At 51.3% G+C, this 27,220-nt stretch overlaps 1 protein-coding gene across 1 annotated transcript; it reads right to left on the bottom strand.

The window, feature by feature from the left end:
- Window positions 1-457: 457 nt before the first annotated feature.
- Window positions 458-21,167, bottom strand: EML2 (EMAP like 2). The gene is made up of 19 exons (XM_063108996.1): window positions 21,099-21,167; window positions 20,546-20,574; window positions 20,196-20,325; window positions 16,855-17,004; window positions 16,315-16,384; window positions 16,092-16,202; window positions 14,901-14,996; window positions 13,860-13,994; window positions 12,988-13,087; window positions 10,203-10,357; window positions 9,935-10,060; window positions 7,937-8,068; window positions 5,589-5,656; window positions 5,261-5,349; window positions 4,935-5,032; window positions 4,289-4,376; window positions 3,767-3,862; window positions 2,666-2,796; window positions 458-859 (listed from the first exon to the last, which is right to left on the bottom strand). The coding sequence occupies exons 1-19, from the start codon at window positions 21,116-21,118 to the stop codon at window positions 734-736; spliced, it is 1,950 nt and encodes a 649-aa protein (XP_062965066.1). The 5' UTR covers window positions 21,119-21,167; the 3' UTR covers window positions 458-733.
- Between the last annotated feature and the right edge of the window lie 6,053 nt (window positions 21,168-27,220).

Below are 27,220 nucleotides of genomic sequence, written 5' to 3'. Positions count from 1 at the left end.
CTCAGGGCTGGTTCTTTATTCAAGTGGAGCCAATCACAGTAGATGAATCTGCAGGTCAAGTTGATTGATCTACAGATTGGCCAATCACAGCTCTCCCCTGGTATTTTTGAACTTTGGGGCCCAAGGCAAGGCTGCTGGTTGATATGGGCTTTGAAGCTGCTGAGTGCCAAGTTTTCATTCTGTAGAGAATGCTGTTTCAAGAGAGAAATGCTGACTGGATGGCTTTTAAACCCAGAGGAACGCCTGCACTTTCTTGTTTGGCTATGTAGGCCAACCATGTTGTCTTCTGGCCCAAGTTAGAGCAAGATGATTTCTGTCACTTGCATCCAATAAAGACCTAATAACAGTCCCTTATTAAAAACACTGTAACACACACACACACACACACACACACACACACAGAAACACTACAGTCTATGCACACACCAAAAAAATACACAGACCCTGACACCACACCTCAGTGCACGTTTTTATTTCTGGATGATATAAAAGAATAAACTTAAAAAAACACCCCAAACCAAACACCAATGGCTCCCCCAAAGCAATGTGACCCCTTTTCCTACCCCGATAAATAGAGATTCTGTCAGTCCACCCTCCCACCCTAATAACCCCCTCTGCTATAGACATAATCTGGGTATATATTACTCTACTCGGCAATAGACATCTCCCGAAAATAGAATTCCAGCCCTTTCACCTGACTCTATCCCGGCCCCGTGTCCCTGGGAACCCTGCTTCAGACCACCCGCCACTGCAGCACGCTGGTGTCTTTGCCCCCCGTGGTCAGGACGATGCTGTCATCCCACAAGAAGGCCACGTTTGTCACGTGGCTGCTGTGTCCACCATATTTGTGGCCGAGGGCCTGTTATAGGGAAAGAAATAAGTTAAAAAAGGTCAGAGGGGTTGCTGCCACCTCACAGTCTTCTTGTCCTGATCCTTTATTCTCTGCTTAATAAACCCCTCCTTTAAGAACCAACAGGGCAACTGAACAGGTTTTTTCAACAAGGTAAGGGCATAAAAGAAAAAAATGAGTGTGCCTGTCAGGGAGGCTGTTCTACACGAAGAGATTTGAGACATAAGCATATGCAATGTTTGGATCCTGATTCAAAACAACTGTAGAAGGCTATTTGGGGGACAATCAGGAAAATGTAAATATAGACTGGGTATTAGATCATATTAAGGAATTAGTGTTAATGAGTAGATGTAATCATAGATTTGTGGATATGTAAAAATTACATATCTTTAAAAGAGGAATGGGGCCAGCCCGTGGCTCACTCGGGAGAGTGTGGTGCTGATAACACCAAGGCCACAAGTTCGGATCCCATATAGGGATGGCCGGTTAGCTCACTGGCTGAGCGTGGTGCTGACAACACCAAGTCAAGGGTTAAGATCCCCTTACCGGTCATCTTTTTAAAAAAATAAAAAAGTAAAAATAAAAGAGGAACACTTAATTTGAGGAGCTAAAAGGCCAATATGGTGTTTGTTTTTAAAAATTACAGGAAAGGGGTAGGGTGAGGGGAAAAAAAAAAAAAAAAAATTACAGGAAAAAGGGCCGGCCCGTGGCTCGCTCAGGAGAGTGTGGTGCTGATAACAGCAAGGCCACGGGTTCGGATCCCTATATAGGGATGGCCGGTTGCTCACTTCGGAGAGCGTAGTGCTGACAACACCAAGTCAAGAGTTGAGATCCCGTTACCGGTCAATTAAAAAAAAAAAAAAAGTTACAGGAAAAGAGAAAAGGAGAAAGCAGAAACAAACATGCCAAATGTGTAATAGTTAAACATAGGTAACAGGTACAGGAAGGATCACTGCACCATTCCCTCTTTTTTTTGGTGCCTGGCTGGTATGGGGATCACACCCAGGACCTCGGTGTTATCAGCACCATGCTCTCACCAACTGAGCTGACCAGCCAGCCTGTCTCTGCTTTTACGTGTGAAAATTTCCTAGTAAAATGTTAAAACAAACTCCTCTTCTGTTAGAGCCAGAGAATGGTAAAATTAATGTCCAGGTGTATCTTAGACACAGGTTCGCTGCTGGTGAATGAGTTAAATATGATCCACAGTGTTTTTAGAAAGATAGCTGTTGACATTACTTAAAAATTGAGGGAGTTTACATTAAAATCCTGACTTATGGACTCTTAAAAGCTTGCAAGATCTGGCTGCACTGAATCGGCTTCCCAGTAAAAGTGGGGTGTAAGTAGTGGCTGCCCCTTAGTCTCAGTCTATTTGTTTGACCTTGTGGCACTGGAGCTTATGACTTTTGTCCTAGGACTGCAGTATAATCATAGATCTTAGACCTGTAGCATCTTGGAACCATCATGCCACTTAGAATGTCAGCCTGTTGAGGGCAGTGACCTCACCTGTCTTGTTCACTGCTATATCCCCGGTGCCCAGGCATAGTAGGTGCTCAATAAATATTTCTTGAGTTAACAAGGATAAGAACCAAAGATCTCAGAATAGCAGATCCTAGAACTTTAGAGAGCCATGTCTTCAGCAGTAGATTGTGAAGTTCATCAACCTCCAGGTTAAGAAAGGCCCTTGGCATCAAGCCCATTGTCCTTCTCATACAGATGGGGCCTGGAGAGGAGTGTGGTTGGACCAAATCTGTTTGAATCTTGCCCCCAATCCTGTTTGCTATCCCCTGCCTCACCAGCCCCCCCTGAGGGACTCACTCGAGGCTGAAAGCAGGGGTAGCTAAACAGGTGGACTTTGCCAAAATCATCAGCTGAAACCAGTAACTTCCCATCGTGTGAGCGGGCCACAGCGTTGATATCAGTACCATCAGCCCCCTCAGGCCAGATCCCTGTGGGCAAGATGGGAGATGAGGGAGTGGTAAACGTCAGCTGGGGTCAGGGACCCCCAAGGGGAGCAGGCCCTGCCCCAGCCTCCCTGCCTTTCCTCCTACCTGGCCTTTATCTATTCAAAGATAGGAGTCAGAATTATCTTACAAAAATGCACATCTGACCCTGTCCCTCCACTGCTCAAAACCCTTCCATGGCTCCTCAGTGTCCTCAGGAGAAAGCATATGACCCTCAAGGTTCTGCTTGGCCTGGTCTCACCCAATGCCTCAGCCTCATCCCTCACCAGTGCTCCCCTTGAACTCTGCAATGACTTAAGCACCCTGACTTCTTCCATTTCTCCAAATGCCAAGTTCTATGTCACCTCTGGGCTTTTGCGCATGCTATTCTCTTTGCTTCAGACGGCACTCTTCTTCATTGCCCTGGAAGGTACCTCCTCATCCTACAGGTACTAGCTCAGATGTCTCTTCCTCCAGGAAGCCCTCCCTGCCTCCCTCCCCAGACTGGCTCAGACACCCTCCTGGGCTTCCCTGTCCCAGCCCTGCCCACTCTGGGTCATCACTGTCTAGGCGCAAGTCTGTTTCCCCGACTGGACTATGAGCCCCATGAGAGCAGGGCCCGGGCTGTCATCACTTCTGTGTCCTAGCACTGCCCAGCTCAGGGCTGGCACAGAGGTGCTTAGAGAGTATGTGCTGACCGCATTAGTGGCTGAATGAATGGGTGGCTGGGGCTCTGGCAGTGTGAGTCTCTCCAGGCCAGGTGCCACCAGCCATTTGTTCTCATTTCATTACAGCTCTAAGGAACATCAGCAGTCACCTCACCCTATCCTTTCCTCTTAAACAAATACTGCCCACACATGTAGAGGAGTTAGTTCCCTGTCCTGGGGGTAACCAATAAGAGACCAAGAAAACCACCAGTCAGGGATATTCCTTGAACTCTTACCCTTAGTGAGATCTGCCTCATTGCAGAACTTACCAAACACCCCAAACCCCAGGACACAAGTAGCTGTGGCCCATTCCACATTCCTCACAGCATCTGCACTGGTGATCTGCTTACAGGTGGCCGGGTCCCCTGGGGCAGAAAATGACGTGAGGCGTTCAGAGCCAAAAGAACTACTCACTAAACCCATCCCTTTCACAGACAGTGGGCACTGAAGTCCAAGACAGAGGAAGCAGAGGTTCCAGGGTTCATTCCACCTCTCTGGACTGGCTGAGGAAGCTGGATCCTGGGTCCTGACACCCCAAAGCCTGGGCAGGGGCATCTGCTTAGAAGCCTGCATCCCTCTCATCCAACCAGAAAGGAAGGAATTGGTTAAGGGAGAAAAGCTGAAGCCAGGGGTCCCTGAATTCCAAATCAGAACAGCCCCCTGAAAACTGAGAGCCAGAGGAGAGAGACTTGAAGTCCCTATCTCCCCTCCCAGAACTCGAGGGAGTCTATGCACATCATATATGCAAAGAAGGCTAATGGACGAACATCTTAGGGTCTTGGAGAACTCACAGTACAGAATCTCGTAGTCCCCAGAGTTGGTGACAAAGCAGCTGCTGTCCTGGGCCCAGTCCAGGTGAGTTATAAAACTAGAGTGGCCCTGTGGGGGAGGGAAGGGGTAGAGTTAGAGCTGGAGAGGGTAGAACCAAGCAGAGGGGTCGAGATTAGATCAGGAAGGGTGGAAGGCAAAATACAGAAAGATAGGGTGAGAACACAAAGGGACTAAAGAAAGGATACACAGGCCTTTAGAGTGTGGGGGCGGGGCCAGAAAACATGGGCGGGGCCAGACTGTGATGGGTGGAGCTAGACAAAAAGCACTTAGAACACAATGGGAGTTTAGCACATTTAGAATGGGCAGAGCTAGACACGGAGAGGCGGGCTTTGAATGCAAGGGGCTGGGCTATACAGAGGGTGTGCTTAGAATGTGAGGGGCGGGGCTACACGAAGGGGCGGACTTAGAACGTGAGGGGCGGGGCTACACGAAGGGGCGGTCTTAGAACAACGAGGGTGTAAATGTGTTGGTGGGACCAAGGCTCCTTGAAGTGATCAGGGAAGTCAGTTGAGTGTTGAAGCTGTGCTCCCTTGAGGTAGAAAATTGGTTAATTCTGCATTCCCTGGGCTGGGTGGCGGCGCAAGCTGGGGGCCACTGCCCACTCACCAAGCACTTGCCCAGTCGGCTGACCTTGCGGCCGCCCTGGTCCACCGTGTACACGTACACCAAGTTGTCGTGGGAGCCCACGGCCAGGTACGCCCCGTCTGGGGGAGGGGGAGGGGGCTATGAGGAGGCACCCAGGCTCCGCCCCCTCCTCTCCCAGATTCAGCCTCTTCACTCTCCCAGACCGACTGCTCAACAGTCCCAAGCTCCACCCGCTTCCACATTAGCTCAGAGGTCTTGCCGCCCACTCTCTGTCTCCTCCCGCTGTCAGTAACTCTGAGCCTCTGTCCTCGGCCCGGCCTCTCCTGGGTCCCAGGGATACCCCTTACCTGGGGAGAAGCTGACCACTGAGATCTGCTCGTTGCCGTCTGTATGGATAGCCACCAGGTCATGGGTCTCCGTGTCCAGCAGCAGCCATCTTTAAGGAGAAGGCATGGTGGGGTAGGAGGAGTGAGTTGATCTGGCAGAGAGGGGCAGCAGAGGGACCCCAGAAGAGATTTGGGAGATAGGCTGACTCCAGAGGAAATGCGGAGAGATCAGGACATAGTAAACAATGGTAACAAATTAACCTCTGTATGGGCTTTGGGGTCGTAGGGAAGGGGGAGGTCAAAGGCCATTTCCACAAATGCCCTCCCCAAATGCCCTCCTCAGCTTTACCTGCCAGTCACTGTGCCCACAGCCAGGACAGAACCATTGGGGTGGAAGCTGGCAGAGCATGCAGGGTCCTGAGAAGGGAGAGAAGAGGCAGGGCCGAAAGCTGGCACCCCACATCCATATAACCATTCCCCTACCTCAGAGCCAACTCTCAGCCTGGCATGAGGGCTCTCCCCTCCTGCTGCTGCCCTCCAGGAACCCACCAACCCAGACACCCTGGAAATCATTCCTCTTCCTTTAACGTGTCGGCCTGAACAGAAAATATTCCTCCTGTCACTGCTGTCTCCGGATCCTTTATTACTCCTATTCTAAATTCCCTATTTGATAATTAAATATTATAAAGTAAAAAAATTTTTTTCCACTTAAATAAATAAGAAAATTCCCCAGATTTATTCATCCAAGATGACTTCCTTAGGTAATTTCCTAGATATGGATCTGTTGAGACAAAGGGTATCCATATTTTTAAGACTTTTGATATATAATACCAATTTGCTTTCCATAAAAGTACATCAACTTATCACCCCTTGTGGCTAAGTGCCTGTTTTCCCACATCTTCATCAGCACAGGGTATTAACATTTTTTATTTTGGGGGCATCTGGTTGGTTCACAGGCAGTACAGCACAATGGAGTCAGGCCTGGGTTCAAACAGTGGCTCTTACACTTTCTAGCCGTGCAAATGACATCAAGTGACTTTCCCTGTTCAATCCCTGGTTGCCTCATGTGGCCAACAGAGCTCATCAATACACACTTTCCAGGGCTGGCCGGTTAGTTCAGTTGGTTAGAGCACAGTGTTATAATACCAAAGGTCAAGGGTTTGGATCCCCTTACAGGCCAGATGCTCTGCCCCCCACCCAAAAAAACCACTTTCCAGGACTGTTATAAGCAAGGTGTAAAGTCCTTAGAATGGTAAGCTAGTAAGATGGCCCATAGTAAGTACTCAATAAAGGTTAGCTGTGACTATAACTACACTGTGACATTGGGTAAGTGATTTTGCCTTTCTGAGCCTGTTTCCAAGTGGGGATCCATCATCCCTACTACCTTGTGGAGTTTGGGGGAGGAGTCAGAAAGATGATGCAGGTAAAATGCTAAGCCTGTTTCTCTGGGCAAGGTCCACAGACCACCTGAATCAGAATAACCTGAGGGAGCTTGTTAAAAAACTGTAGATTTCTGGTCCTACATTCAGACTGCCTGAATCAGACTCTCTGTGGATGGTGCTCAGGAATCTTGTTTCTAACAACTCCCCGGGTGACCTGATGCCCTAGTGACCTGGAGAACTTCTGTGCTGAGCACAAGGCCAGGCATATGTAGGTGCTTAATTAAGACAGCCAGGATGAGGATTATAATACATTCCCCTAACAATTTCCAGAGCACACTAGCTATGATTCAGAGGTTCAAAGGCCATAAATTGTTCAACGATCAGAGGTAACCCTAGAAGGATTCCAGAAGGAAAGCCTCAAAAGACAGTGTGGGGGATGCAGTGGACTGACCACTTTTCTTCTCACATGCCTGCCCATACTGTACAGGCAGGAGAGCCAAAAAACCACACTTCCCAAAATCCTTTGCAGCTAGAGTGCTGCTGTGATTTGGGTCTGACAATCGGTTGCACTTTTGAGGGCTCTGGAAGCCAGAAGGCAGAGGCCCGCTTCTGCCACTCCTACTGACCAGTTGGGTCATGAAAGAAATGGGATTTGCTATGCAAGTACCCAGTGTGCAGTCACTAGCCTTGTGCATATTAAAAGGAAATGGCACAGAGTATGTTTCTAGACAGTGCAAATCTAGCCAGCATTTGAGTAGCTCTGGAGCACAACAGTCCAATAGGACCTTCTGCAGTAATGGAGATATTATATATCTGCACTTTCCAATATGGTAGTCACTAGCCACATGTGGCAATAAAGCCCTTGAAATGTGGCTAGCGTAACTGAGGAACTAAATTATTAATTCTATTTACATTTTAATTCATTTAAGTTTGAATAGCCACATGTGGCCAGCGGTTATCGCACAGGACAGTGTAGCTCTAGAGTCAACAGTTGCAGGAGCCACAGCCCCTGGTTCCTGGATAGCAACTATGCAGCGCGTCCTTGAACTCAATGGTTCCTATCTCCCTACCCTCCTCACTGTGGCACAGGCTCCCTTGGAGGGTCAGTTCTGTGCATTGTTCTGGTCTTCCTTTCAGCTAAGAACTTGTTCCTCCAGCCCTTCCAAGAGACTTTGTAAGCACCTAATACCCCGTATTCAATCGTCCTCTGCTTAAAAAGACCTGTGTCGTTTCCGTCTGATATTCTGAGCCCTGCCTGATGCATGAAGAAAGGTATTTCTGGTAGAACGGTGTGTCCAGTCCCCTTTCCCCTCACCTCAATGATCCTACTCCACAGGGGCTGGTGGGACTCTGTACTCCACAGATGCACCAGCTTATCCTGCCCACAGGTCACAAACTGTGCCCGGCTGGGGTGTGTGGCCAGGCCCCACAGCTCTTCCACATGGCCCTGGCACAAAAGGAAGACAGCAGGATGGAAACTGCAACCCTAGCACTTCCCCACCCAACCCTCATACCAGAAAGAGGTGCTGGACTAGCCCCATCACCCACCCTGCCCCAGTATGACCCAGGAAAGACCTCTCCCCAGTGTGTCTGACGGGGATCGAGATCACGCCAACCCCTGCCCCAGTATGTAGCTTGAGGCAAATCTTGCCCCTTCCCCCTGGGCCTCTCCTTTCCTCTTTGCACAACGGGAAGCAGGAGGGTGTGGTGGCTCAGAGCTTGACATTGGGAGCCAGACAATCTACAAACACCCTGGCCACACACCTCTCAGGTCTCCAGCTCCAAGGATCTGGGAAGGCCCTATGGGAGTCTTCCTAGAATCAGACAGACAGGGTAAGCAGACAGAGGCCAGGAGTCTGTGGGGTCTCATGGAGGGTCCTCAGGCTGGAGGGTCGGACCTTCAGCTCTCTCTTACTGACTGTGGGCACTCAGTCACTGGGGCAGGCCACCTCTCCTTGGAGCCTCAGTTTAATCTTCTGTAAAATGGAGCCAACCAATGAATATGCCTCGTAGCACTGTTGCGCTCACTCACATCATGGATGGAAAGTTTTAAACATAAGACTAGTTCAGAGAAGGTGCTCAAGAAATGGAAGTGGCTATTATTATTATTAACAACATAAAATATTAATATACTATGAATTAATATTAATATTAACAATAAATCAATACTTAATCAGATAATAATATTGTGATTAATGGCAATATAATTCTAATAATATGATTATGCTATATTAAGAATATAATAAATCATATTAATATTATTATTAGGGGTCTCTTCAGTCCCTTTGGCCTCGGGACACCTAGGAAATCCCTCTAGCCTTTGTTTTCCTTCATCTTCTTATGGAAACCAGAGCCAGAAGGGAATCTAAAGGCAGCAGCAAGGATTTCAGCTAGACTGTCAGAGGGAAGATGCAGGGAGCAGGTGAAGGAAAGGGAACCACTGAACAAGGAGTATGTCTGGCCAAGACATTGTGAGCACTTACTCTGCCCAGCTCCATTCTTTTACTTTATTTTATTTATTTATTTATTTATTTATTTTATTATCATTATTTTTAAAGATGACCGGTAAGGGGATCTTAACCCTTGACTTGGTGTTATCAGCACCACATTCTCCCGAGTGAGCCATGGGCTGGCCCTCCACTACATTCTAAATGCTGTGTATGAAATGACTCATGGAATTCTCACAAAACCCTATGCAATAAGTTCTGCTGCTCTCCCCATTTCACAGAGACACAGAAAGGTTACTCGCTTGCCCAATATCACACAGCTCATGAGCAGCAGGGCTGAGATTTAAACCCAGGCAGTCACACTCCAGAATTCATATTACTAACCACCACTCTATACTGCCTCCCAGTAGGTGGGTTTTTTTTATTTGGGTGGGGAGTAAGGCTGTTGCAGGCCTTGAGAAATTTGAGCTGCAAGAAGAAATATAGGGAGACTCCAGCAAGGCCTTACAAGATCCTTGTAGCTAGAGACCTGGGAGGTGTGTGGCCAGGGTGTTTGCTGCCCATGTGACAACCTGCTGGAGCACCTACCAACCAGACAGACAGATGGACTGCAGCCACCACTCCCAATCAGAAGGGCAGGAGGCAGTGTAGTTGGAGCCTGGGGACCCTCTGCTGTGCTAGCAGTTTACTCATACGCTGCTGGATCATGGGGAGTTCTGGAGGGGTCCCAGGTCAGGGCCAGGGCAGGGTAAGGTTATGAGGGAGGGAGGTGAGGACAAATGGGAGGGGAAATAGGGAGGAATGGATGGTGCAGAGAAGAGAAATAGTTGGGGAAAGGGGAAGGGGTGCAGAAGGGAGACACTCACCTGGATAAGCAGTGAGAAGCCCGTATGGACCGAGCCCTGCAGGATGCAGTTGCGGGTGGTCCCCACATACAGCGTGTCTCCCCGGCCCTCTGCCACAGTGCGCACAGGGCCGAAGTCCTCAGGGACCTGGGAGGGCAGATGAGTATAGCACACAAGCAGGGGTGGGGGTGGGGGTGACACATTGGAGGAAGGAGGGTCCCGTGTTAGGAGCCCTGGTGGGGTGATGGGGGGCCTCTCCACCCTCATATGGCCCACTCCCCCTCCTCACCTCCACCTCCTGCAGCTTGCTGTAGTCAGAGCCCCAGAGGACCACCCGCCGATCACGGCCCCCTCCAGATACCAGCGTCCCGTCCCGCAGGGCGCAGAGCCCAAACACACCACCATCATGGGCACCCAGCACTGCCTGTGAGATGCGGTTTCCACCTGTAGGGTTCCAGGGGCAGATGTCAGCCTGGGGAAGCTGCCGCTGCACTGATGCCTGAGAGCACCTCAAACTCTCAAGCCTATATCTATCCACTCACCCACCTTTCCATCCTTCTCTCTGCCTTTCTACCCCCTCCAGCCATCCAACCACCCACTACCCATCTACTCAAATACCATGCATCCATTAAACCATCTGAACTAACATCTGCCAATCCACTCACCCACCCATCCACTCATCCACTCACCTATCTATCGGTCTGTCCATACCTCTATCTACCCAGTCATCTATTCACTTACCTATCCAGACACCAGTCTGCTATTTATCTACCCACCCATCCATTCATCCACCAATCTACTGATCCGTCCATCCATCCACCCTTTCTTCCATCCATCCATCAATCCACCTCTCATCCATTCATTCACCCTCTCTTTCATCCAACTACCCACTCACCAGTCAATCCATTCTTCCAAACAAACATCCACCCATTTTCCATCTATTTTCCCATCCATCGACCCATTTACCACTCACCTGTGTATCTACCTATCCTGTCATTCATCCATCCATTAGCCCATTTAATCAACAATTATTTGACTAGCATTTATTCTGGACCCAGCCCTATAGTGGGGACACAGTGATGACCAGGACAACCTCAAATCATACCCTTACATGGCTCACAGTCCAGTGGCAGAGACAGACTCACTACAAGCCAGTGACAACCCAAGGCAGTTGGGGGCGGAATGGGAAAACCCAGGAGACTCTGAGATCCCATGAGGGTACCCAGCCTGGTGGGTGAGGAAGGGCGTCCTGGAGGAGAGGATGGCTGAGTGTGGATCTGAAGGTTGAGTAGGAGTCAGCTGGGACAAGAGAGGGTAGGAAAATGTTCCAGGCAGAAAGAACAAGTTCTGTTGCAAAGGGTACAGAGTAGAAAAGCATAGACTATTTAGGGATCTAAAAGGAATCTGGTGTGATTAAGTGTAACAAGCAAGGGCCAGAGTTTCAAGGCAAAAGAAGACGTGGCCAGACCACACAGGGTCTTGGAGGCCTCAGTTAGGAGCCTAGATCTTGTCCCCAGGGAACCAGGGAGTAGTGGAAGTAGAGGGACAGGGTCAGATTTACATTCGCTTCTAGAAACAAACTGAATTGGAGAGGGCAAGACTGAAGGCCGTGAGACGAGGGAGAAGGCTTAAGCAGGAGAGGAAGGAACCACTCTCTTCAATTCCCATCTGTCAAGACTCAGATGTGGTATCACTTCCTGCAAGCAAGCCAGCCTCTGTTTACACCTGACGTGTCCGTACATCATTCTGTCCATCTATCTTTCCAATCACCCATCCCCCTGACAGGCCGAAGCCCTGCAGGATGGGCCCAGGGGTGGGCCTGGGGATGTGGAAACGAATCAAACTCAGTCCCTGCCCCAGAAAAGTTAACAGTCTTCCAGGAAAGACACAGTGTCACTGATTATTCAGAGCTTATTTTTAGCTGCCTGATCTCAAGGAAAGCTCAGAACAACCCTGTGGGGAATTCGTGACAGTATATGCACTTTACCAATGGGACAACTGAGTCTCAGAAGGGACATGACTTTCCCAAGGCCACACAGAGCACACTACGCCACTGGGACCTAAAACTCAGGCCCTCCCAACTCAATTGCCCTTCCACTATACATCTGACCTCGGGTAACCCCACAGGGGGCCAGGCTCCCCCAGGTCAGCAGAACTGGTGTTTAGAGGGAGATAATCCCTGTCTCCCATTCAGCTTACAGGCAGAAAATCTGAGGCCCAGAGAGGGGAAGGCTTTTACCCAAGGACACAGAACACCACCTAGTTCAGGCCTATCTCTCACCCATGTACAAGGGGGCAGCTGGTGTGAAAAGGACAGGGGCCTTAGAGACCAAGTGCCCTGACTCAGCCAAGCTTGGCCTTATGCTGGGCCACTTCCCTTCTCTGAGCACATTGTTTCTCATCTGTGTAATGGGAATAATACTCAGTGTAGCCTTGAATAAGGAGTATAGTGTAAATGAAAGCAAAAGTACCCAGGCCAAAATACTCATTCATTTGTTCATGCTTTCCACTGGCTGGGACAACCCATTACTTCCTTTATTCACACATTTACTCAAAGACTGAGACAAATTTTTACTCACTCCTTTATCCTTGGCTGGAATAACCCATTAATTTATTAGTAGAGTCATCTACTGGTTGGAACAAACATTTATTCATCCATTCATCCATCCATTGGCTAGGACAATCAACTCATTTATTCATTCATTCATTGATCCACAGTCTGGGATAAACCACCTATCCATCGATCCATTCATCTACCCATCTGTCTTTCCTTTATCTACCCATTCATTCATCCATCCATCCATCCATCTGCAACTGAACTAACCCATTCATTTATAATTCAGACTTGATCCCTAACATGGGATCTGCAGAGGACAAGTGTGCAGGGAATCAATAAAGATTTCATGGAGGTGGAGATATTTATACTGAGCCTTGATGGGCTGCTGGAATTGGACAGGTAAGAATTTAATCCATTTTATCATTCATTCCACACAAACAGGGTTAGAGGAAAGGAGGCACAGCCAAGGGTGTTTGGGAAGACTTGGTTGGTGACCAAAAGATGGGATGACACTGACCTTTGCCCCACACATAGAGGTTCCCCCCAGAGTCTCCAGTGACCACGTCACCACCCTCCAAAAAGGTCACACACAGAACATATTTCGGTTTCTCGTGTTTCTAAGGTAGGGGAGAAAAGGAAAGTTTCAGAGTGCTGCTGAAGCAGAGTGGCCTCCCAGAGGTCACCTATCACCCAGGACCATGGGCCAGAGGATCCCCTCTGTGCTTTTGGGTGTAAGGCCTCATGAAAAGCATTCCCATCTCCAACCTGCCTCCACCCTGGATTGCTTAGGTCGCCCAGTTTCTGACCATATTGTCTCTCCTTCCCACCCCATCCTCCTCTCTCTCCTCCCTGACTTCTCTCCCCTTCTCTCTGCCCCTCATTTCTCCCCTCTCTCTAACTCCCTCCTAATATTCTGTCTGTCTCTCCAGGCCCCTTTCTCTGCCTCCCCCCATCTTCTTCTCAGTATCTCCATTCATCTCCATCTGCCTGGTGTTCTCAGGGCCTCTCTTTTAGGGGTGGAGGCCCCAACTCTAACCAAAGGCAGGGGAGCCCTATCAGAGGTACCCCTGTATCTTCTCTCCCAGGCCCTCTGCTTCCTGCTCAGTTTGTTCTGTCTCAGTTCTTGTCTCTCAGCCAGTCAGGCTCGGACCTTTCTTTGGTTATCTATAATATCGCCAAGCACAGCACCCGTTTATTGAACATTTACTATCTGCAGGAGCTGCTATACTCTCATCCCACTGAGAATTAAGGAGGATCATCCATGGATCTGAGGCCCTGGCAGGCACCCTCGCAGCAGCCTCTGGGACCCTCTGGCTGTCTTGTTATCTGCCTGGGTATCTCTGCCTGCCTCTCTCAGGGCCAGCCTGTAGCTGCACCCCTGGCACTCACCTCAAAGAGGCCCTGTCTCTTGCTCATACTGCCCCCCTCCAGGCTCCAGAAGTAGATGTGGGACTTCCCGCAGGTGATAAGCACAGTGGGGTCCATGGGGTGGAAGGTGGCCACCAGCACGGCCTCGTTGGAGCACTTTAGAGGTGGAGGAGATTCTGAATGAGGACCTCAAAGCCACCAGGACTACCATACCCACCCCACATAGGACTGCCTTATTCGGCTGTGTGGGTTGTGCACTGCATACTCTACTTGCCTGTACTTTTCCTATACAGCAAACTAAAGTACAGGAGGCAGGACCAGCCAGTGAAGCATTATCAGCTTCTTTATCACCAACATAGCAGCAGACACTCTGAGAGCCCCTACTCTGCACTAAGCACTGCGGTAAACATTTTACATCCATTAACTCATTTAATCCTCACAGCACTCTGTGAGATAAGGTTCCTTACCTCTCCCCCCGCATTGCAGATAAAGAAGTGAGGCTCAGAGAGGGCAAGCCACTTGCCTAAGCTATATGGCTAGGTAAGAGCCATGTCTGAAATCCAACTCACCGAGGTCTGACTCCAGAACCCAGCCTTTTAACCATTTTTCCTTTCCCTAACAGTGAGCCCTGATCCAGAACCCAGGTTTCCTGCTCCCGGCTGAGGACAGGCATGTGACCTTGGGCAAATATATCTCCCTCCTACCATGCCTTATCTATAAAATAGGCCACTGACCAGAAGAAAATCAAGGTCTATCCTGGACCTCACAAGACTGTAGAGTCAGCAGCCACCTCATATTGACCTTTCTGTTGGGCCTGGTCCACCCACCCCACATCCCAACATGTTCACCGAGGCCCTATGAGGAAGTTGCTACCATTATCCCCATTTACAGATGAGGTAACTGAGGCTCAGGGAGGGCAAACTTGCTCAAAGTCACATAGCGAGCCAACGGCAAAACCAGGACTTAGACACAGGTCTACCTGATTCCAGACTCCTAACCACTGAGACTGGGTGAGTCCCACAGGGGCACCCCAGGGGGAGGGGATAAGAATGGTCACCCCACCTTGCTGTCTACCACTTTGGCCTCCTTGGCCCAGTCCCACACGGAGAGCATATGATCATTGGATTCATCCACCGCACATAGCAGGGTGCCCCCATTCTACAGAAGAGGAGAGAGAAGGGGAGAGAGGCCAGGTGGGTCAGGATCCGCCCTCCCTCCCTAAAACACACTAGGGCATTCACCTCGCAGGCCTGTTTTAAGACTTTCGAAGACCCTCGCCCACATCATATGAAAAACATTAAAAGACACCCTCCCCTCCAATCTAGGGGCCATAAAAACCTTTAAAGGGTTTTTGCAATTTGCCTTTTAAAGTGACTCATCTCTGAGAAACTCATCTAATTTACCCTTAGCTATGATTTCTCTGCAACCAGCATACATAGTTGGGAATTCTTGCTGACACCAATCTGCATTTTCCTATGGAATGACTTTTATGAATATAAAATTCAACAATTAATAAGGTTGGTATAATGTTGGGTTTTTATACCTATGGTTAAGCAGGTTAATTTTGATTTGGCAGGGTTTTTTTCTTCCCCTCACTTTGGCACCAATATAGCTTTTCCCCCGCAGGCTCTCCTTAGGCCTCAGAAAGCCTGGGAGGCTCCAATCCAGTGCTTCTTAAACTATCTGTAAGGAGTACTGGTTGTATTTTACTCTCCAATCCAATTCAGACCAATATTTTCATAAAATACGACAAAAATGTAAAATATGATTTTAAAAAAAAAAAGCCTACCAATTACACACTTGGATGTTGTGGCAATGTCAAATGGCTCTACAAATTCCTAAAGGCTTACTCTCAATTTCTATACTTATCTATGCCTGGACCTGCCAACACCGCTCCGAAACTGCACAAGGAGCAACTTGGCTTTAGACTCTGGGCCTAAGGGACAAGGACCCATCAAGAGTGAAAGGGGGTGCGAAAAATAATTCAACAGAATTAGCTGATCTACAACAAGAGAAGAACATGGAATTTGTCTGGGGCAAATCAGGTTATAGGGTCTCCCGCAGCATGGTTAATAGAGCAGGCCTGTGAGATCAAAAAGATGGGAGGACCTGGAATACCGCCAGGGGCGTGGCCTGCCTTTACGACATCACAATGAGGGTGTGGCCTCATCTCCAAGGGGCAGGTGGGAAGGTGCCCACACTTGCCCCTGCTTTTGGAGGTGAGGGGGTGGGTAAGGTGGGCACAGAACTTACAGATTTGGAGAAGCCTACACAGCACACAGCTCTGTCAAACACCCCCAGGCCCAGCACATGTAAGGTGGAGAGTGACACTGAGTCCCAGATGCGCACATGGGGTGGCAGCGGCTGAAAAGAGAGAGGCCTGTTACCTGGGGGGACCAGCTGCCTGCCCCTGTGGCTCCACCCCAGTCTCCCAGTCCTGCCCCCTCTTTTCTGCTTGCCCCCTCCTCTCCATTACCTTCCCATCCTTAGTGGTGCCTGCCACCTGTCCAGTGGCGATGGTGACCATATCTGGGTGGACAGCCAGGCTGAGGCAAGAGGAGACAGATAGACAGACCACAGTCACAATGCCTGGTTATTCATTCCACAAATTGGTTGATTGAGTTATTTAATCAAAAAGCATTTATTTAGTCCTTCAATAGCAATAAGGGGATACACTCTGGGTACACGAGCTCAGAAGCAAGACTCAGACTTCAGGTCTCTAACTAAAATGCTCACAGGGCTCCAGCACATACTATGAATAGTGGCCAAGAGAATACACTGATTTAAAACGGCCACCATCACCCTGCTTCAACCCCCCCCCCCCACCAAATTGTCTGAAGTGTCAGTTCAGAGTTTTCAAAAGAAGTGAAAAATCCAGGCAATGAGTGAATTCACCAATCAATCCACATTTTCCCACTGAATTCAGCCTGGGGATAGCTGGTGGCTTTCCAGATGGACCAAAGGCTTGGCCCTGTCCTGCACCTCAGCTCTATCATGTCTTCTTCCCATGCCTCACCATTTGATGTCATCATTGTGTCCCAGGTAGTGTCGCTGCCTCTGCTCCTCCACACTGTATAGCACAGCCACAGAGGCCACAAAGTACACTATCTCCCCTGTGGGCAGCAGGTAAAGGTTGGCCCGGCAGTCTCGGCCTCGGTAGCCATAGCTGGAGATGCCCGGTGGCTGGTTAAGGAGCCTGTTTTGCAGTGCGGGCGCTGGCTGACTACCAGACTCAACGAGGTCATTGGAATGAGGTGTTCCTGCTTCCACTCCTACCTCTGTAGTGGGTTGAATAATGTCTCCCTAAAAATATGTCCACATCCTAATTCCTGGAACCTGTGAATGTGACCTTATATGAAAAATGGGTCTTTGCAGATGTAATTATGGTCTCAAGATGAGGTCATCCTGGATGATCTGGGTGGGCCCTAAATCTAATGACAAGAGTCCTTATAAGAGATAGAAGAGAAGCCACAGATACAGCAGGAGAGAAGGCCACGTTTAGACAGAGATTAGAGTGATGTGGCTAAAAGCCAAGGAACCCAAAGATTGCTGGTAGCTACCAGTAGCTAGGAGACAGGCAAGATACAAATTCTTTCCCAAAGCCTCTGGAGGGAGCACGGACCTGCCAACACCTTGATTTTGGACTTCTAGCCTCCATTACTGTTGGAGAAAGTTTTTCTGTTGTTTTAAGCCACCAAGTGTGTGGTAATTATTACAGCAGGCACAGGAAACTAACACTCCCTATCTGTGCCATAGAGGCCACAGGGATCCTGTTAAAACCTGTTAACATTCAATTCAGCTCACATCTCTTCTGTGGCTCCCATCTCACTCAGATCAAAAGCCAAAGTCCTTATAAAAGCCCAGGCCTGCATGGATCTGGGCCCTGGTTCCTCTCTCCCCTCCCACCTGCTCAGCTCCACTCACACTAGCTTCCTCCCTGTTCTCACCTCAGGGCCTTTGCACTTGCTGTTTGCTCCACCTGAGTAGTCTTCACCCACTGCGCCACAGCTCCCTCACCTCCTTCCAGTCCCTGCCCATTCTATTTAAAATTGCAGGGGGCTGGCCAGTTAGCTCAGTTGGTTAGAGCATGGTCTTATAACACCAAGGTCGAGGGTTCATATCCTGGTACTGGCCAGCCACCAAAAATAAATAAATAAAACGAAATTGCAAACCCACCCACTCTTTCCCTGCTGTATTTCTCGAATGCACTTATCAGCATCCCATATGTTATCTATTTAACTTATTACCTGTCTCCCTGACTAGAGTGACCGCTCTAGGAGGGCAGGGATTTTTGTGTTTGTTCACTGCTGTATCGTTTGTCCCCAGACAGGGCCTGGTACACAGTAAACACTGAGTTTAATATCTGGTGAAGGAAGGGCTGTCCCTTCCCTGTTCAGAACTTCCTGTGGTTCCCCAGTGCTCTGGGAGAAATTCTAAGCTCCTTCCTACTGGCCTGATGGGCTCCTCCCTGGCCTTAGCAGGGCGACTGTCCTCCCTTGCTCTTGGAGTTCTTCAAAACGCCAAGATCATTACCACCACCCCAGGCCTTGCCATCAACCTTTCCCTTTTCCTACTACACTCCTCCCACCACCTTCTCAGCTGCCACCTCCTCAGAGCAGTTCTTGGACTCATTTCCTCCAATGGACTTATCTTCCTTAGTAATTATCTGGCTTATTTGTTAACTGCCCATATTCCCTAATGAGACCTATGAGCACCATGGTGGCCAAGACTGAGCTATTTTGTTCACTTCTATTTCTCCTACTCAGGAAGCCCTCCTTGACCCCAGGCTGGGTCAGCTGGCCCACATCCTGTGGGTTCCCCCATCCTGGCCTTGCACACTCTGGGTCATCACTGTCAATAAGGCTGTTCCCCCATTAAACTGTGAACTCCAGGAGGACAGGCAGACACTGTCATGGTCACTGCTGAGTCCCTAGCCCTCTGCACCAGATGTTCAGAAAATATTTGAGTGATGCCAATATGCATATCCTGACTTCACAGAAACTGATCCACTCTGCAGTCACTGTAGAGATGGGCAGTCTGAGGTCCACACTAACTTTTGCAATCTCAGCCACCTCTCATCAAATGCTTATCAAGTCCCACCTAGCAGGACAGTTGGCACAGATTCCCATGAATATTCCCAGTTGCTGAGAAGGCTCTGGGCTCCCAGAAGGAAAAGCCATTTCACCAACCTCCCTGACTCCTCCTGAGGAGAAACCAATGCCCAGAGAGCAGTTCCTGGGGTGCAAACTTCAAGCCCAATGGGCGTTTTGGAAAAGTTTGGGTCCCAGAGTCAGGGTCCTTGCCTCAGATCTGCTCTGACTCCCTAGGACAGGGCTTAGCCCTCTCTTCTGGCCTCAGTTTCCTCATCTGGAAAGTGGGGATAATAATTCCCAACATGCAGGCCTCAGAGAGCTCTTAGAGGCCACTGGTGTAAAAATACATTCTCAGTGCTACCAAAGAGAAGGATCATATTATTCAACATATTTATACAAGAAAGAACTTAGAATAGTGCCTGCCATATAGAAAATGATCAACAAAGGTTAGTTGTTATTTTTTAAATTGGAATTAGTTATTATTTTTTCAATCCCTGTGTATGGGGCGCATACTATGAGCTCAGCACCTTTGCACATTATTCCACAGTCCTAAGAATCTGAGATCATGAAACCTATTTTTCGAAGGAGGCAACTGAGGCACAGAGAGGTAAGGTGACTGATCCAGGGTCACATGGCCAGCCAAAAGCAGGGCTGGGGTTTGAACCCATTTCTGCCAGGCTCCAAATCCAACAAGGCTCCTAACCATTCCCAGCTTCTTCTATTTCTCAGATACATCAAGCTCATTCTGGCCACAGAGCCCTTGTACCTGCTGTGCCCTGTGTCTGGAACACTCTCCTTCTAGTTCTTTCTATGCTGGCTCCTATATATTCAGTTCTCAGCTCAAGCATCCCCTCCTTAAAGAAACCCAGTTACTCCCCTAACATGACCTTAGGTTACAGTACACCAAGCATTTATTCCTAACTGAAATTATCTTGATTGTTTAATCACAGGCTTCTGTATTCTCATCTGTCTCCTTCCTTTAGAAGGTGAGCTCCATGAACACAGTTCACATGCAGGAGAGAACCTGACATATGGAAGGTACTCAGCAAACATTTGCTGCATTAATGAATCATAGAAGTTCATTTCAGCTAACCTGCTTTCTTCCACTCTCTCCTGAGCCATGGTCTTCCTGACCCCTCAGCCACAGAGGCCTGGGAAGTCCCACTTTCAGTACCAAGTCCCTCCCTCCTGCTGAAGTCAGAAGGGCTTCTGCCTCCTCCTGAGGGGGCAGGAGCGCCAAGAGAGGGATTAAAGCAAAGGATACACCCAGTCCAGCTTGAGCCGGCAGGAAGGCAGCTCCGAGCGCATGTCCAGGCTGTAGGTGGTCACCAGCTCGTCTGGGATCAGCATGGGCACAGGGCGGCCCCTCAGGAACATTTTCACGAAGCCCTCCTCTGCCAGGATACCCCCAGAGGTCAGGCGCTGACACCATCTCCCATCCCTATTCCCTCTCCTTTTCTTCAGGCTTCAACTTTTTGGGCGTTTTTTTGTTGTTGTTGTTAACAGGTGGGGAAACTGAGGCCAGAGAGACAAAGGCCCAGTAGCCAGGTCTCCAGTTCTGGCCTGTCACCCTAGCAAGCCTCTAACCAAGCCCCTCTCCCTCTCCCCACTCACCCAGGCTGAAGATAACTTCTTTGGTTTTGCTGTCAGGAAAGGACACAGCAAAAAAAAAAAAAAAAAAAAAAGTGCCTTAGCAAGCAGGCCAGAAAAGGAGAGAAACCACTCCCCTGCCCTTCCGCTCCCCAGAGGTCTCTGATGAATAACGGGGGCCGAGTAAGGGGCGGAGCGCTGCCTCTCTGCAGGCCGTGTGCTTTGCTCGGTTGATCTTGCAGAGCCTAAGACACAGGCCCAGAGAGGCAGTGATCGCCAAAGATCACACAGCACGAAGTAGCAGAGACGCGATCCTGGAAGAGGGGAGTCAGCGGGGATCCCTCCCTCCTAATCAACACGGTGCTCCCCAACGCTCCCCACCCCCAGTCCCTCAGCGCCCCAACTTCAAGCAGCGGGAGAAGCGGCGGTGAAAGTTTAAAGGAAGGGGCGTGTCCCCACATTCCCTCAGCCGGCGGAAAGGGGTGAGGCTCGCCGGCCTGGGTCCCAGGGGATGGGGAAGACCTGAGATCCAGGCCCCGGGAGCGCGGAGAGGAGGGGGTCTGCGAGAGGGTCTCACCCGGCTCCAAAGCTACTCATGGCGGCGGCCGGCGGAGCTTCGGGGCCGGGGGTGGAGCCGGGACCGGCTCCGCCGCTTCCGGCCCTGGGAGGTGCCCGCGCCGCCGCGCCCTGCCCCGCCCTCTGCGACTGACCCCTGGAGCCGGCAGGTCCCACCGGGTCCCACATCCTGGGCTGTGGAGTCCTGATATCAGGCTCTTTTGTGGGGCTGGGTAGAGTGGTTGAGAATATGGACTCGGGAGGGCGCCTGCATGAGTTCAAACCCCAGTTCTGCCGCTTCCTAGCAGTGTAGACAAATTGCCCAACCTCTGCCTTGGTTTTCTCATTTTAAGAATGGGGATAAGAATACCTACACCTCCCGGATGGTTGCGAGGATGACATCTGTTAATTCATGTAAAGTGCCTTGGAGTATTGCCTGACACATAACACTATATACGTGTTTGCTAGCATTTGAGAGGAATTGAAAACCGTGGTTTTGAACCCTGGTCCTGCCTTAGCCCGGCCTCCAAACCCTGACCACGCCACGGAGTCGTGACTCCAGCCTTAAGTTTTGACTTCCCACACACCTTCAGAATGGCCCCGCCTCCGGGGAGTCGACCACGCCCAACACTCTGATCACACCCACCTCCTCCTTCTAACCCTGCCCCTGAGTTGACTCCCTCTCTTGATAATTGACCGCTCCCCCCACCTCCGCCGACTCTGGCCCCGCCACCCATTCAGACCATGTCCACCTTCACGTGGCTCGGTTCCTGTGTTGAGTCCTTTCAAGGACTCCAAGTTAGCCCCGCCTCCTGATATTTGACTACATCCACCTACGTGCCCTGCCGTCCACTTCTGCTTGGCCACTGATTCAGATCTGTCAGTGCTTCTGGAATCTGACACGCCCCCACTTGCCTCAGCTCCTGTGACCCTCACCCCAGGTTCTGGTTCCCTCCAGGCTAACACTCTGGCCACATCCTCAAATTCCAACCACATCCCCACCTCCAATTCCCCCATTCTCTGCAGAAACTGAGGCTTCTGCCCTGATTGCACTCGTGGAACTCAATGGGGACTCTATACTACCTTCATAGCCACCCATAAGACTGGCTCCACCTAGACTTCCTCTCTGGCTCACCCGGGAGATCGGTGTTCCAGTCTAGCTCAAGGATCTGGCTACGCCCCTCAATATGGGCCTGGCCCTTTCAGACCTTCTCCCTTGACTGTACCAACTCAAGATTCGTCCCTCCCGTCCTCCGGCACTGTCCTCGCATTCTGAACTAGCTGGCCCCTCTCTAGGTTATGACCTCGTGGCCTGGAGCATGATTCTAAATTCCCCATTCATTCTCCTGCCTATCTGGGGTCCTGCCCCCACTCTCTGTGACGTTACCCCTCCCCGATACTTACCCTTCCTTTTTGGCGCTACAGTTGCTGCTGGAGGATGTGGTTCGGCTGCGGGGGTCCTCGCGGCGCACCGAGGCGAGACGCTCTGGCGACAAGTAGCGGCGGCCACTGCGAAAAGAGAGCACGCAGCTGGGGACAGAGCTCTAGATTAGCAGGTGAGTGCTGAGGGCGGGCGACAACGTCCCTGCACCCTCCGTTGCTGGAGCTCGGGTACTTGAGTCCCTCCCTCTCCGTGCAAACAGCCTTCTTCTCCCACAAGGTCTTGGAAGAGGCTGGTCATCCGGGCTGCCGTCTTACCTGCGCCCAGAGGTCGCCTCCTTCTTGGGGGAGGATGGGGATGTTGCATAGCCCCCCCCACGCCGCGGGGGGCCCGAGCCATTGAGGGGCGTCCTGGTGGGAAGGCCTTTCAAGAGCTGACACACTGGAGAGAGGGGGTTAGAGGACAGAAGAGGGTGAGTGTTAGGTCCGTGCCCCTGGCCCTCCCCATCTCACCCCTCCAGTCTCAAGAGGATACCCGAGGCAGTGGTGCCTAGCCTTGGGGGCGCCCGGCCCTTGGGGGTGCCCCGCGCGCGCAGCGCCGCGCCCTGCTCTTCGCACGCCCGCAAGCGGCGCAGCGCGTCAGCCAGCGCCGCCTTTAGGACCGCCAGCTCGTCTTCCTGCAGCTGCAGCCGCTGCTCCAGCGCCGACACGCGGTCGTCCACCTCCATGCCGCTCGTGCCAGACAAATTGTCATCTGGAAGGCGGGGGAGCGTCGGCTGCGGGGGCCACCCAGGAGCTCCAATGCCCGAGGCGTCCCTCCCGCCTTCCCGGGTCTAAGCGGGGCCAGCCACACCCCTTTCCTGTCCCGTAACGTGGGGCTGGGACGCTTGAAGATGGGCCAAGAGGGGCACGAAGGGGGAAGGAAATCCCCACAGCTCTCCATCCCTTCCCCACACTCCTCTCTCTGCCACAGCGCCCTGGCCGTGTGACCTTGGGGAAGTCCCTTCCCCTCTTACATTCTAAGATTCTACGAATCCAGGAGCCTCTCACTCTAGTTTTAAGATTCTATGACTAAGATGCTAAATATCTATGAGCAATACCAACACTTTCGGGATGATACCAACCTACTCCTAGTGACATCAATGTCCTAGGATTGATCCCCAACATTCTCTGACGAATATTCCATCAGGGATACTAACGTTCCCTAAGACTTTCCAAGCAAAAGGTCGCGTCTGGTTCCTGCTCTTCCCCTCCTCTCTTCACCAAGGGGTTCGACCCTAGAGCCAACTGCAAAGACAGAGCCTCTGCGGCCCCTGGCGGCTGACTTGGGGGTTGCAGGCAGCGCGTCGCAGACCCAGGAGACCCAAGGAAGGGAGATGCGGGAGGGGTTGACACCCAAACTCTGTTCCCCAGCCAGAGTTCCTCTCCTCTGTTCCTCTTCTTTATTTCGCCTCTGTACCCCACGCCCCAGATTCGGCCCTCCTCCTCCTCTGCAGTCCGTGACTGGAGCCAAAATGACTCCCCCATCGTACCCCACCCCTCCAGCCCATTTTCCCCGAAGTGAGAGGGCGGAGAACCGAGGTGGTCCCCCTTTCTTTCTTCCCCACCCCCAACACTCATACCTAGACTCATTGCTGACCACAACCGAGAAGACCCTGGCTCCCAGCCTGGTGGAAGTAAAGGTGATAGCATAAACAGGGACGGGGTATGGAGGTCGCCCCTGCCATCCCGCGTTCATACATTTCCCAGCCTGCCCGTTCCCCGCCTGCCCGCTGGGCTCCGCAGTGCAGCCGCCGGTCTTTCCCCTCCCTCCCCACCGTGGCCCAATCGCCTGCTGAGCCTCGCCCGCCCTGCCCCCCACCCAGCGCCTCCCAAGTCCGTGGCTAGACCTGCAGAGGAAGGTGGGGGCCTCCCGAGGTCAGAGGAGAAAGCTGTCAAGATTTGGAACTTATAACAAGCGGAATCGCGGGGTCCTGTTGGCATCACGTTTTGCGAACCAGGAAACTAAGAACGGAGGTTGGAGGGAGTGTGCAGAGACACTCCAAAGGTCACACAGCCAATAGGTGGGAGGCAGGGGGACCCAATCACCTCGTTGCGCTGAGGCTCTCCTTACTTTACTACCATTAATAATAAAGGGGTATGTTATTGTGACCTTACATGTGCCAGGCGCCACTCAAGAAAAACACTTATCATGTTTCCTGGCTCATAGTATGTGCTCAATAAATCCAGAATAAAATTACCTATTTTTATGGTTCTTAATGCTCCTGTCAACTACAGTAGTTGTATTATAACCATTTGAGGAGGAGAGGAGGAGGAAGGAGACTGAAGCCCAGAGAAATGAGGTAACTTGCACATGGACACACAGTGTTTCAGGGGCAGAACTCCAACCAGGCTTAGGCACCCTGCCAGCTTGTCTCTTAGAGGGGCAGAAGAGGACAAAATGAGCACTCTGGGTTCTCTGCCAACTCCAGTAGTCCTTGGCACTAGGGCGTGTGCTCAGGGGACTGAGCCCCCAAACTGGAAGATGGTCACTTCTCAGGGCCTCCTGAGTGAAATGGAGGTTCTTTCATCTTTATCCTTCAGTCCCCACCCAGAGAAGCCAGCTGCCTTCTGAGGCCTTGGCCTTGCCCATCCCATCCCCCATGACTCAAGCCCTCTGCTCCTTCCTGATCATTCCCCTACCCTCAGCCCCTTTGACCAGAGACCACCTCCCACTTCCCATTTCTCTTCCCATCTCCTCTCCTCTCTGTCCCCAACTCCCCTCCTCTGAGCTTGACACCCACAAGGGCCCTTCTGGTATCATACCCATTTGTCTAGGGAGAAGGGATGGGTTTTAATGGGTGGGAGGGGGGTATAGAGGAGGCAAAGTCCTCTGGCTGTCCTACCTGGTCCCACACCCTGCCCTCAACTCAGCATCCAATCCCACCCCCACACCCCTCTAATCTGTCTGTCCATCTTCCAAGGAGAAAGGGGAGGGTTCCAGAGGCTTGAGAGGGGAGAGGGAGGGGAGAGTTCCAGGCCCTGTCAACCACCAGGCCTACCCTCTTCCAATCCCAGGTTCCTGAGGGTTCTACTCCCCTTCTGTCTCACTAGCCACCACCTGGGGAGCAGGGAAGGGTCCAAGAGGATGAAAGCCAGAATCAGGGCTTTGGGGATGCGGACCTTACTCTGGGGTCAGGGTCCTGCTGAGGGGGAGATGGGGGGGTCTTCAGCAAGGGAGGTCGATGGGGACCTGGAAGGAAGAGGTTGGGGCAGGAGGAGAGGGTCCAGCCCTGGGCGGCGCTAGGGTCGGAATTGAGAAGGGGTCTCACCGTTGCAGTATTGCAGCAGCGAGGACGTGTCGTAGAGGCCGCAGAAGGCCGGGCCGCGCTCCGCCATCGCCCCGCCACAGCCACCGCTAGCTCCCCCGGCCCCAGCCCGTGCCCGGTCCCCCCCCACCAGGCCCTGCCTCCCGTTGCCATAGCAACGCCCTTCGTTCCAGCATCCCCAGCTCGGCCCACTCGGCATCAGGCGGCCGGCGCTGGGCCTGGCATCAGGGTCATCCCCCAGGATGCCCAGAAAAGGGGGTCGGGACACCCCCCTGCCAGGCCCCCCAACAAAATCCTTGGTCTAGGATTGGCTGCTCCGGGATTCTCCTAGGTACTGTCTGGTCCCGCCCACAACCGGCGCATATTTTCTCTAGACCCCCTTCTCGCCTGTTCAAAACCAATGAAAGCCTGTCGCGCAGGCCCCTCCGCCAATAGGGATGCAGAGGGATTGGAAGGGGCAGGGCCTTCTCTGCTTTTTAAGCCTGAAGTGTAGCCTCCGGCTCTCCTATCCCCCAAACCTTCTCCCTAATCTTTTGTTGGATTTCCCAAAAGCCCCCTCGCAAGACCAGGTCCGACCTAAGATCCTCAAACCGGCCCAGGTATCCACTAGCTCCACCCCAGAACACCTATTCTAGCCCACGCCTTAGAGCTCTTGTTTATGAGATCTAGACCCACCCCCAGGGCTGTTAGCTCCACCCCCAGAAGTTCTATTCCCGCCCCTAGAGCCATTAGCATCGCCCCTGAATGTCCGAGGGTTTAGTAAACTTCGCCCAGAACTCTTGACCGGACTTCTAGTAGGATTAGTTCCGCCTTCGGAATTTAGACCCCTCTCCCGGAGTCTGGTAGTCCCTTCCAAACCTTCCCTTCCACTTTCTCATCTGCAGCCCCAGACCCTTAGCTCTGCTCCTAGAGCCCTAGTCTTCCACAACCGCAATATCCAGTCCGGGTTTTGACATAGACCTAGTTGTGAGGCCTGGACCAGCTGGCAGTGTCAGTCAGAGCCGGCTCTGAAGTTGGGGGGAGGAGGGGAAGTCAAAAAACCTGACAATTAATTTAAAGAATATTGGACCGCCTTCTCCAAGTCTCCACTGAGGAGCAATACCTAGCGATGACTCAGACCATGTTTTATAGACAGCGAAAGCGAGGCCAGGAGCTGAAAGAGATTTGCCTCTGGACGCACTGGCAGACAGTGGAAGCTCTGGAAGCAGATTGTCCCGGGATTGAGTCTTGACTCCACCAATGTCTGGTTGTGTGACGTTGAGCCTCAGTTTCTTCATCTAGAAAGTGGGGACTCATAATTGTGCCTACCTCTTTCATTTATCCAAAAATGTTTACTGGGTGCCTACTATGTGCCAAGTTCTGTTCTAGGTGCTGGAGTTTCAGGAGTGACCAAGTCACTGTCAAAGTTTTCTCTCGTGGGTCTTGCAGTTTAATGGAGGAGGTAAGCCACCATATA

This window comes from Cynocephalus volans, chromosome 10 (assembly GCF_027409185.1).
Source record: "Cynocephalus volans isolate mCynVol1 chromosome 10, mCynVol1.pri, whole genome shotgun sequence".
Classification (NCBI taxonomy): Eukaryota; Metazoa; Chordata; class Mammalia; order Dermoptera; family Cynocephalidae; genus Cynocephalus; species Cynocephalus volans.
Note: the sequence above shows the minus strand (reverse complement) of the source record. Positions and strands in the feature narration are given on the sequence as shown.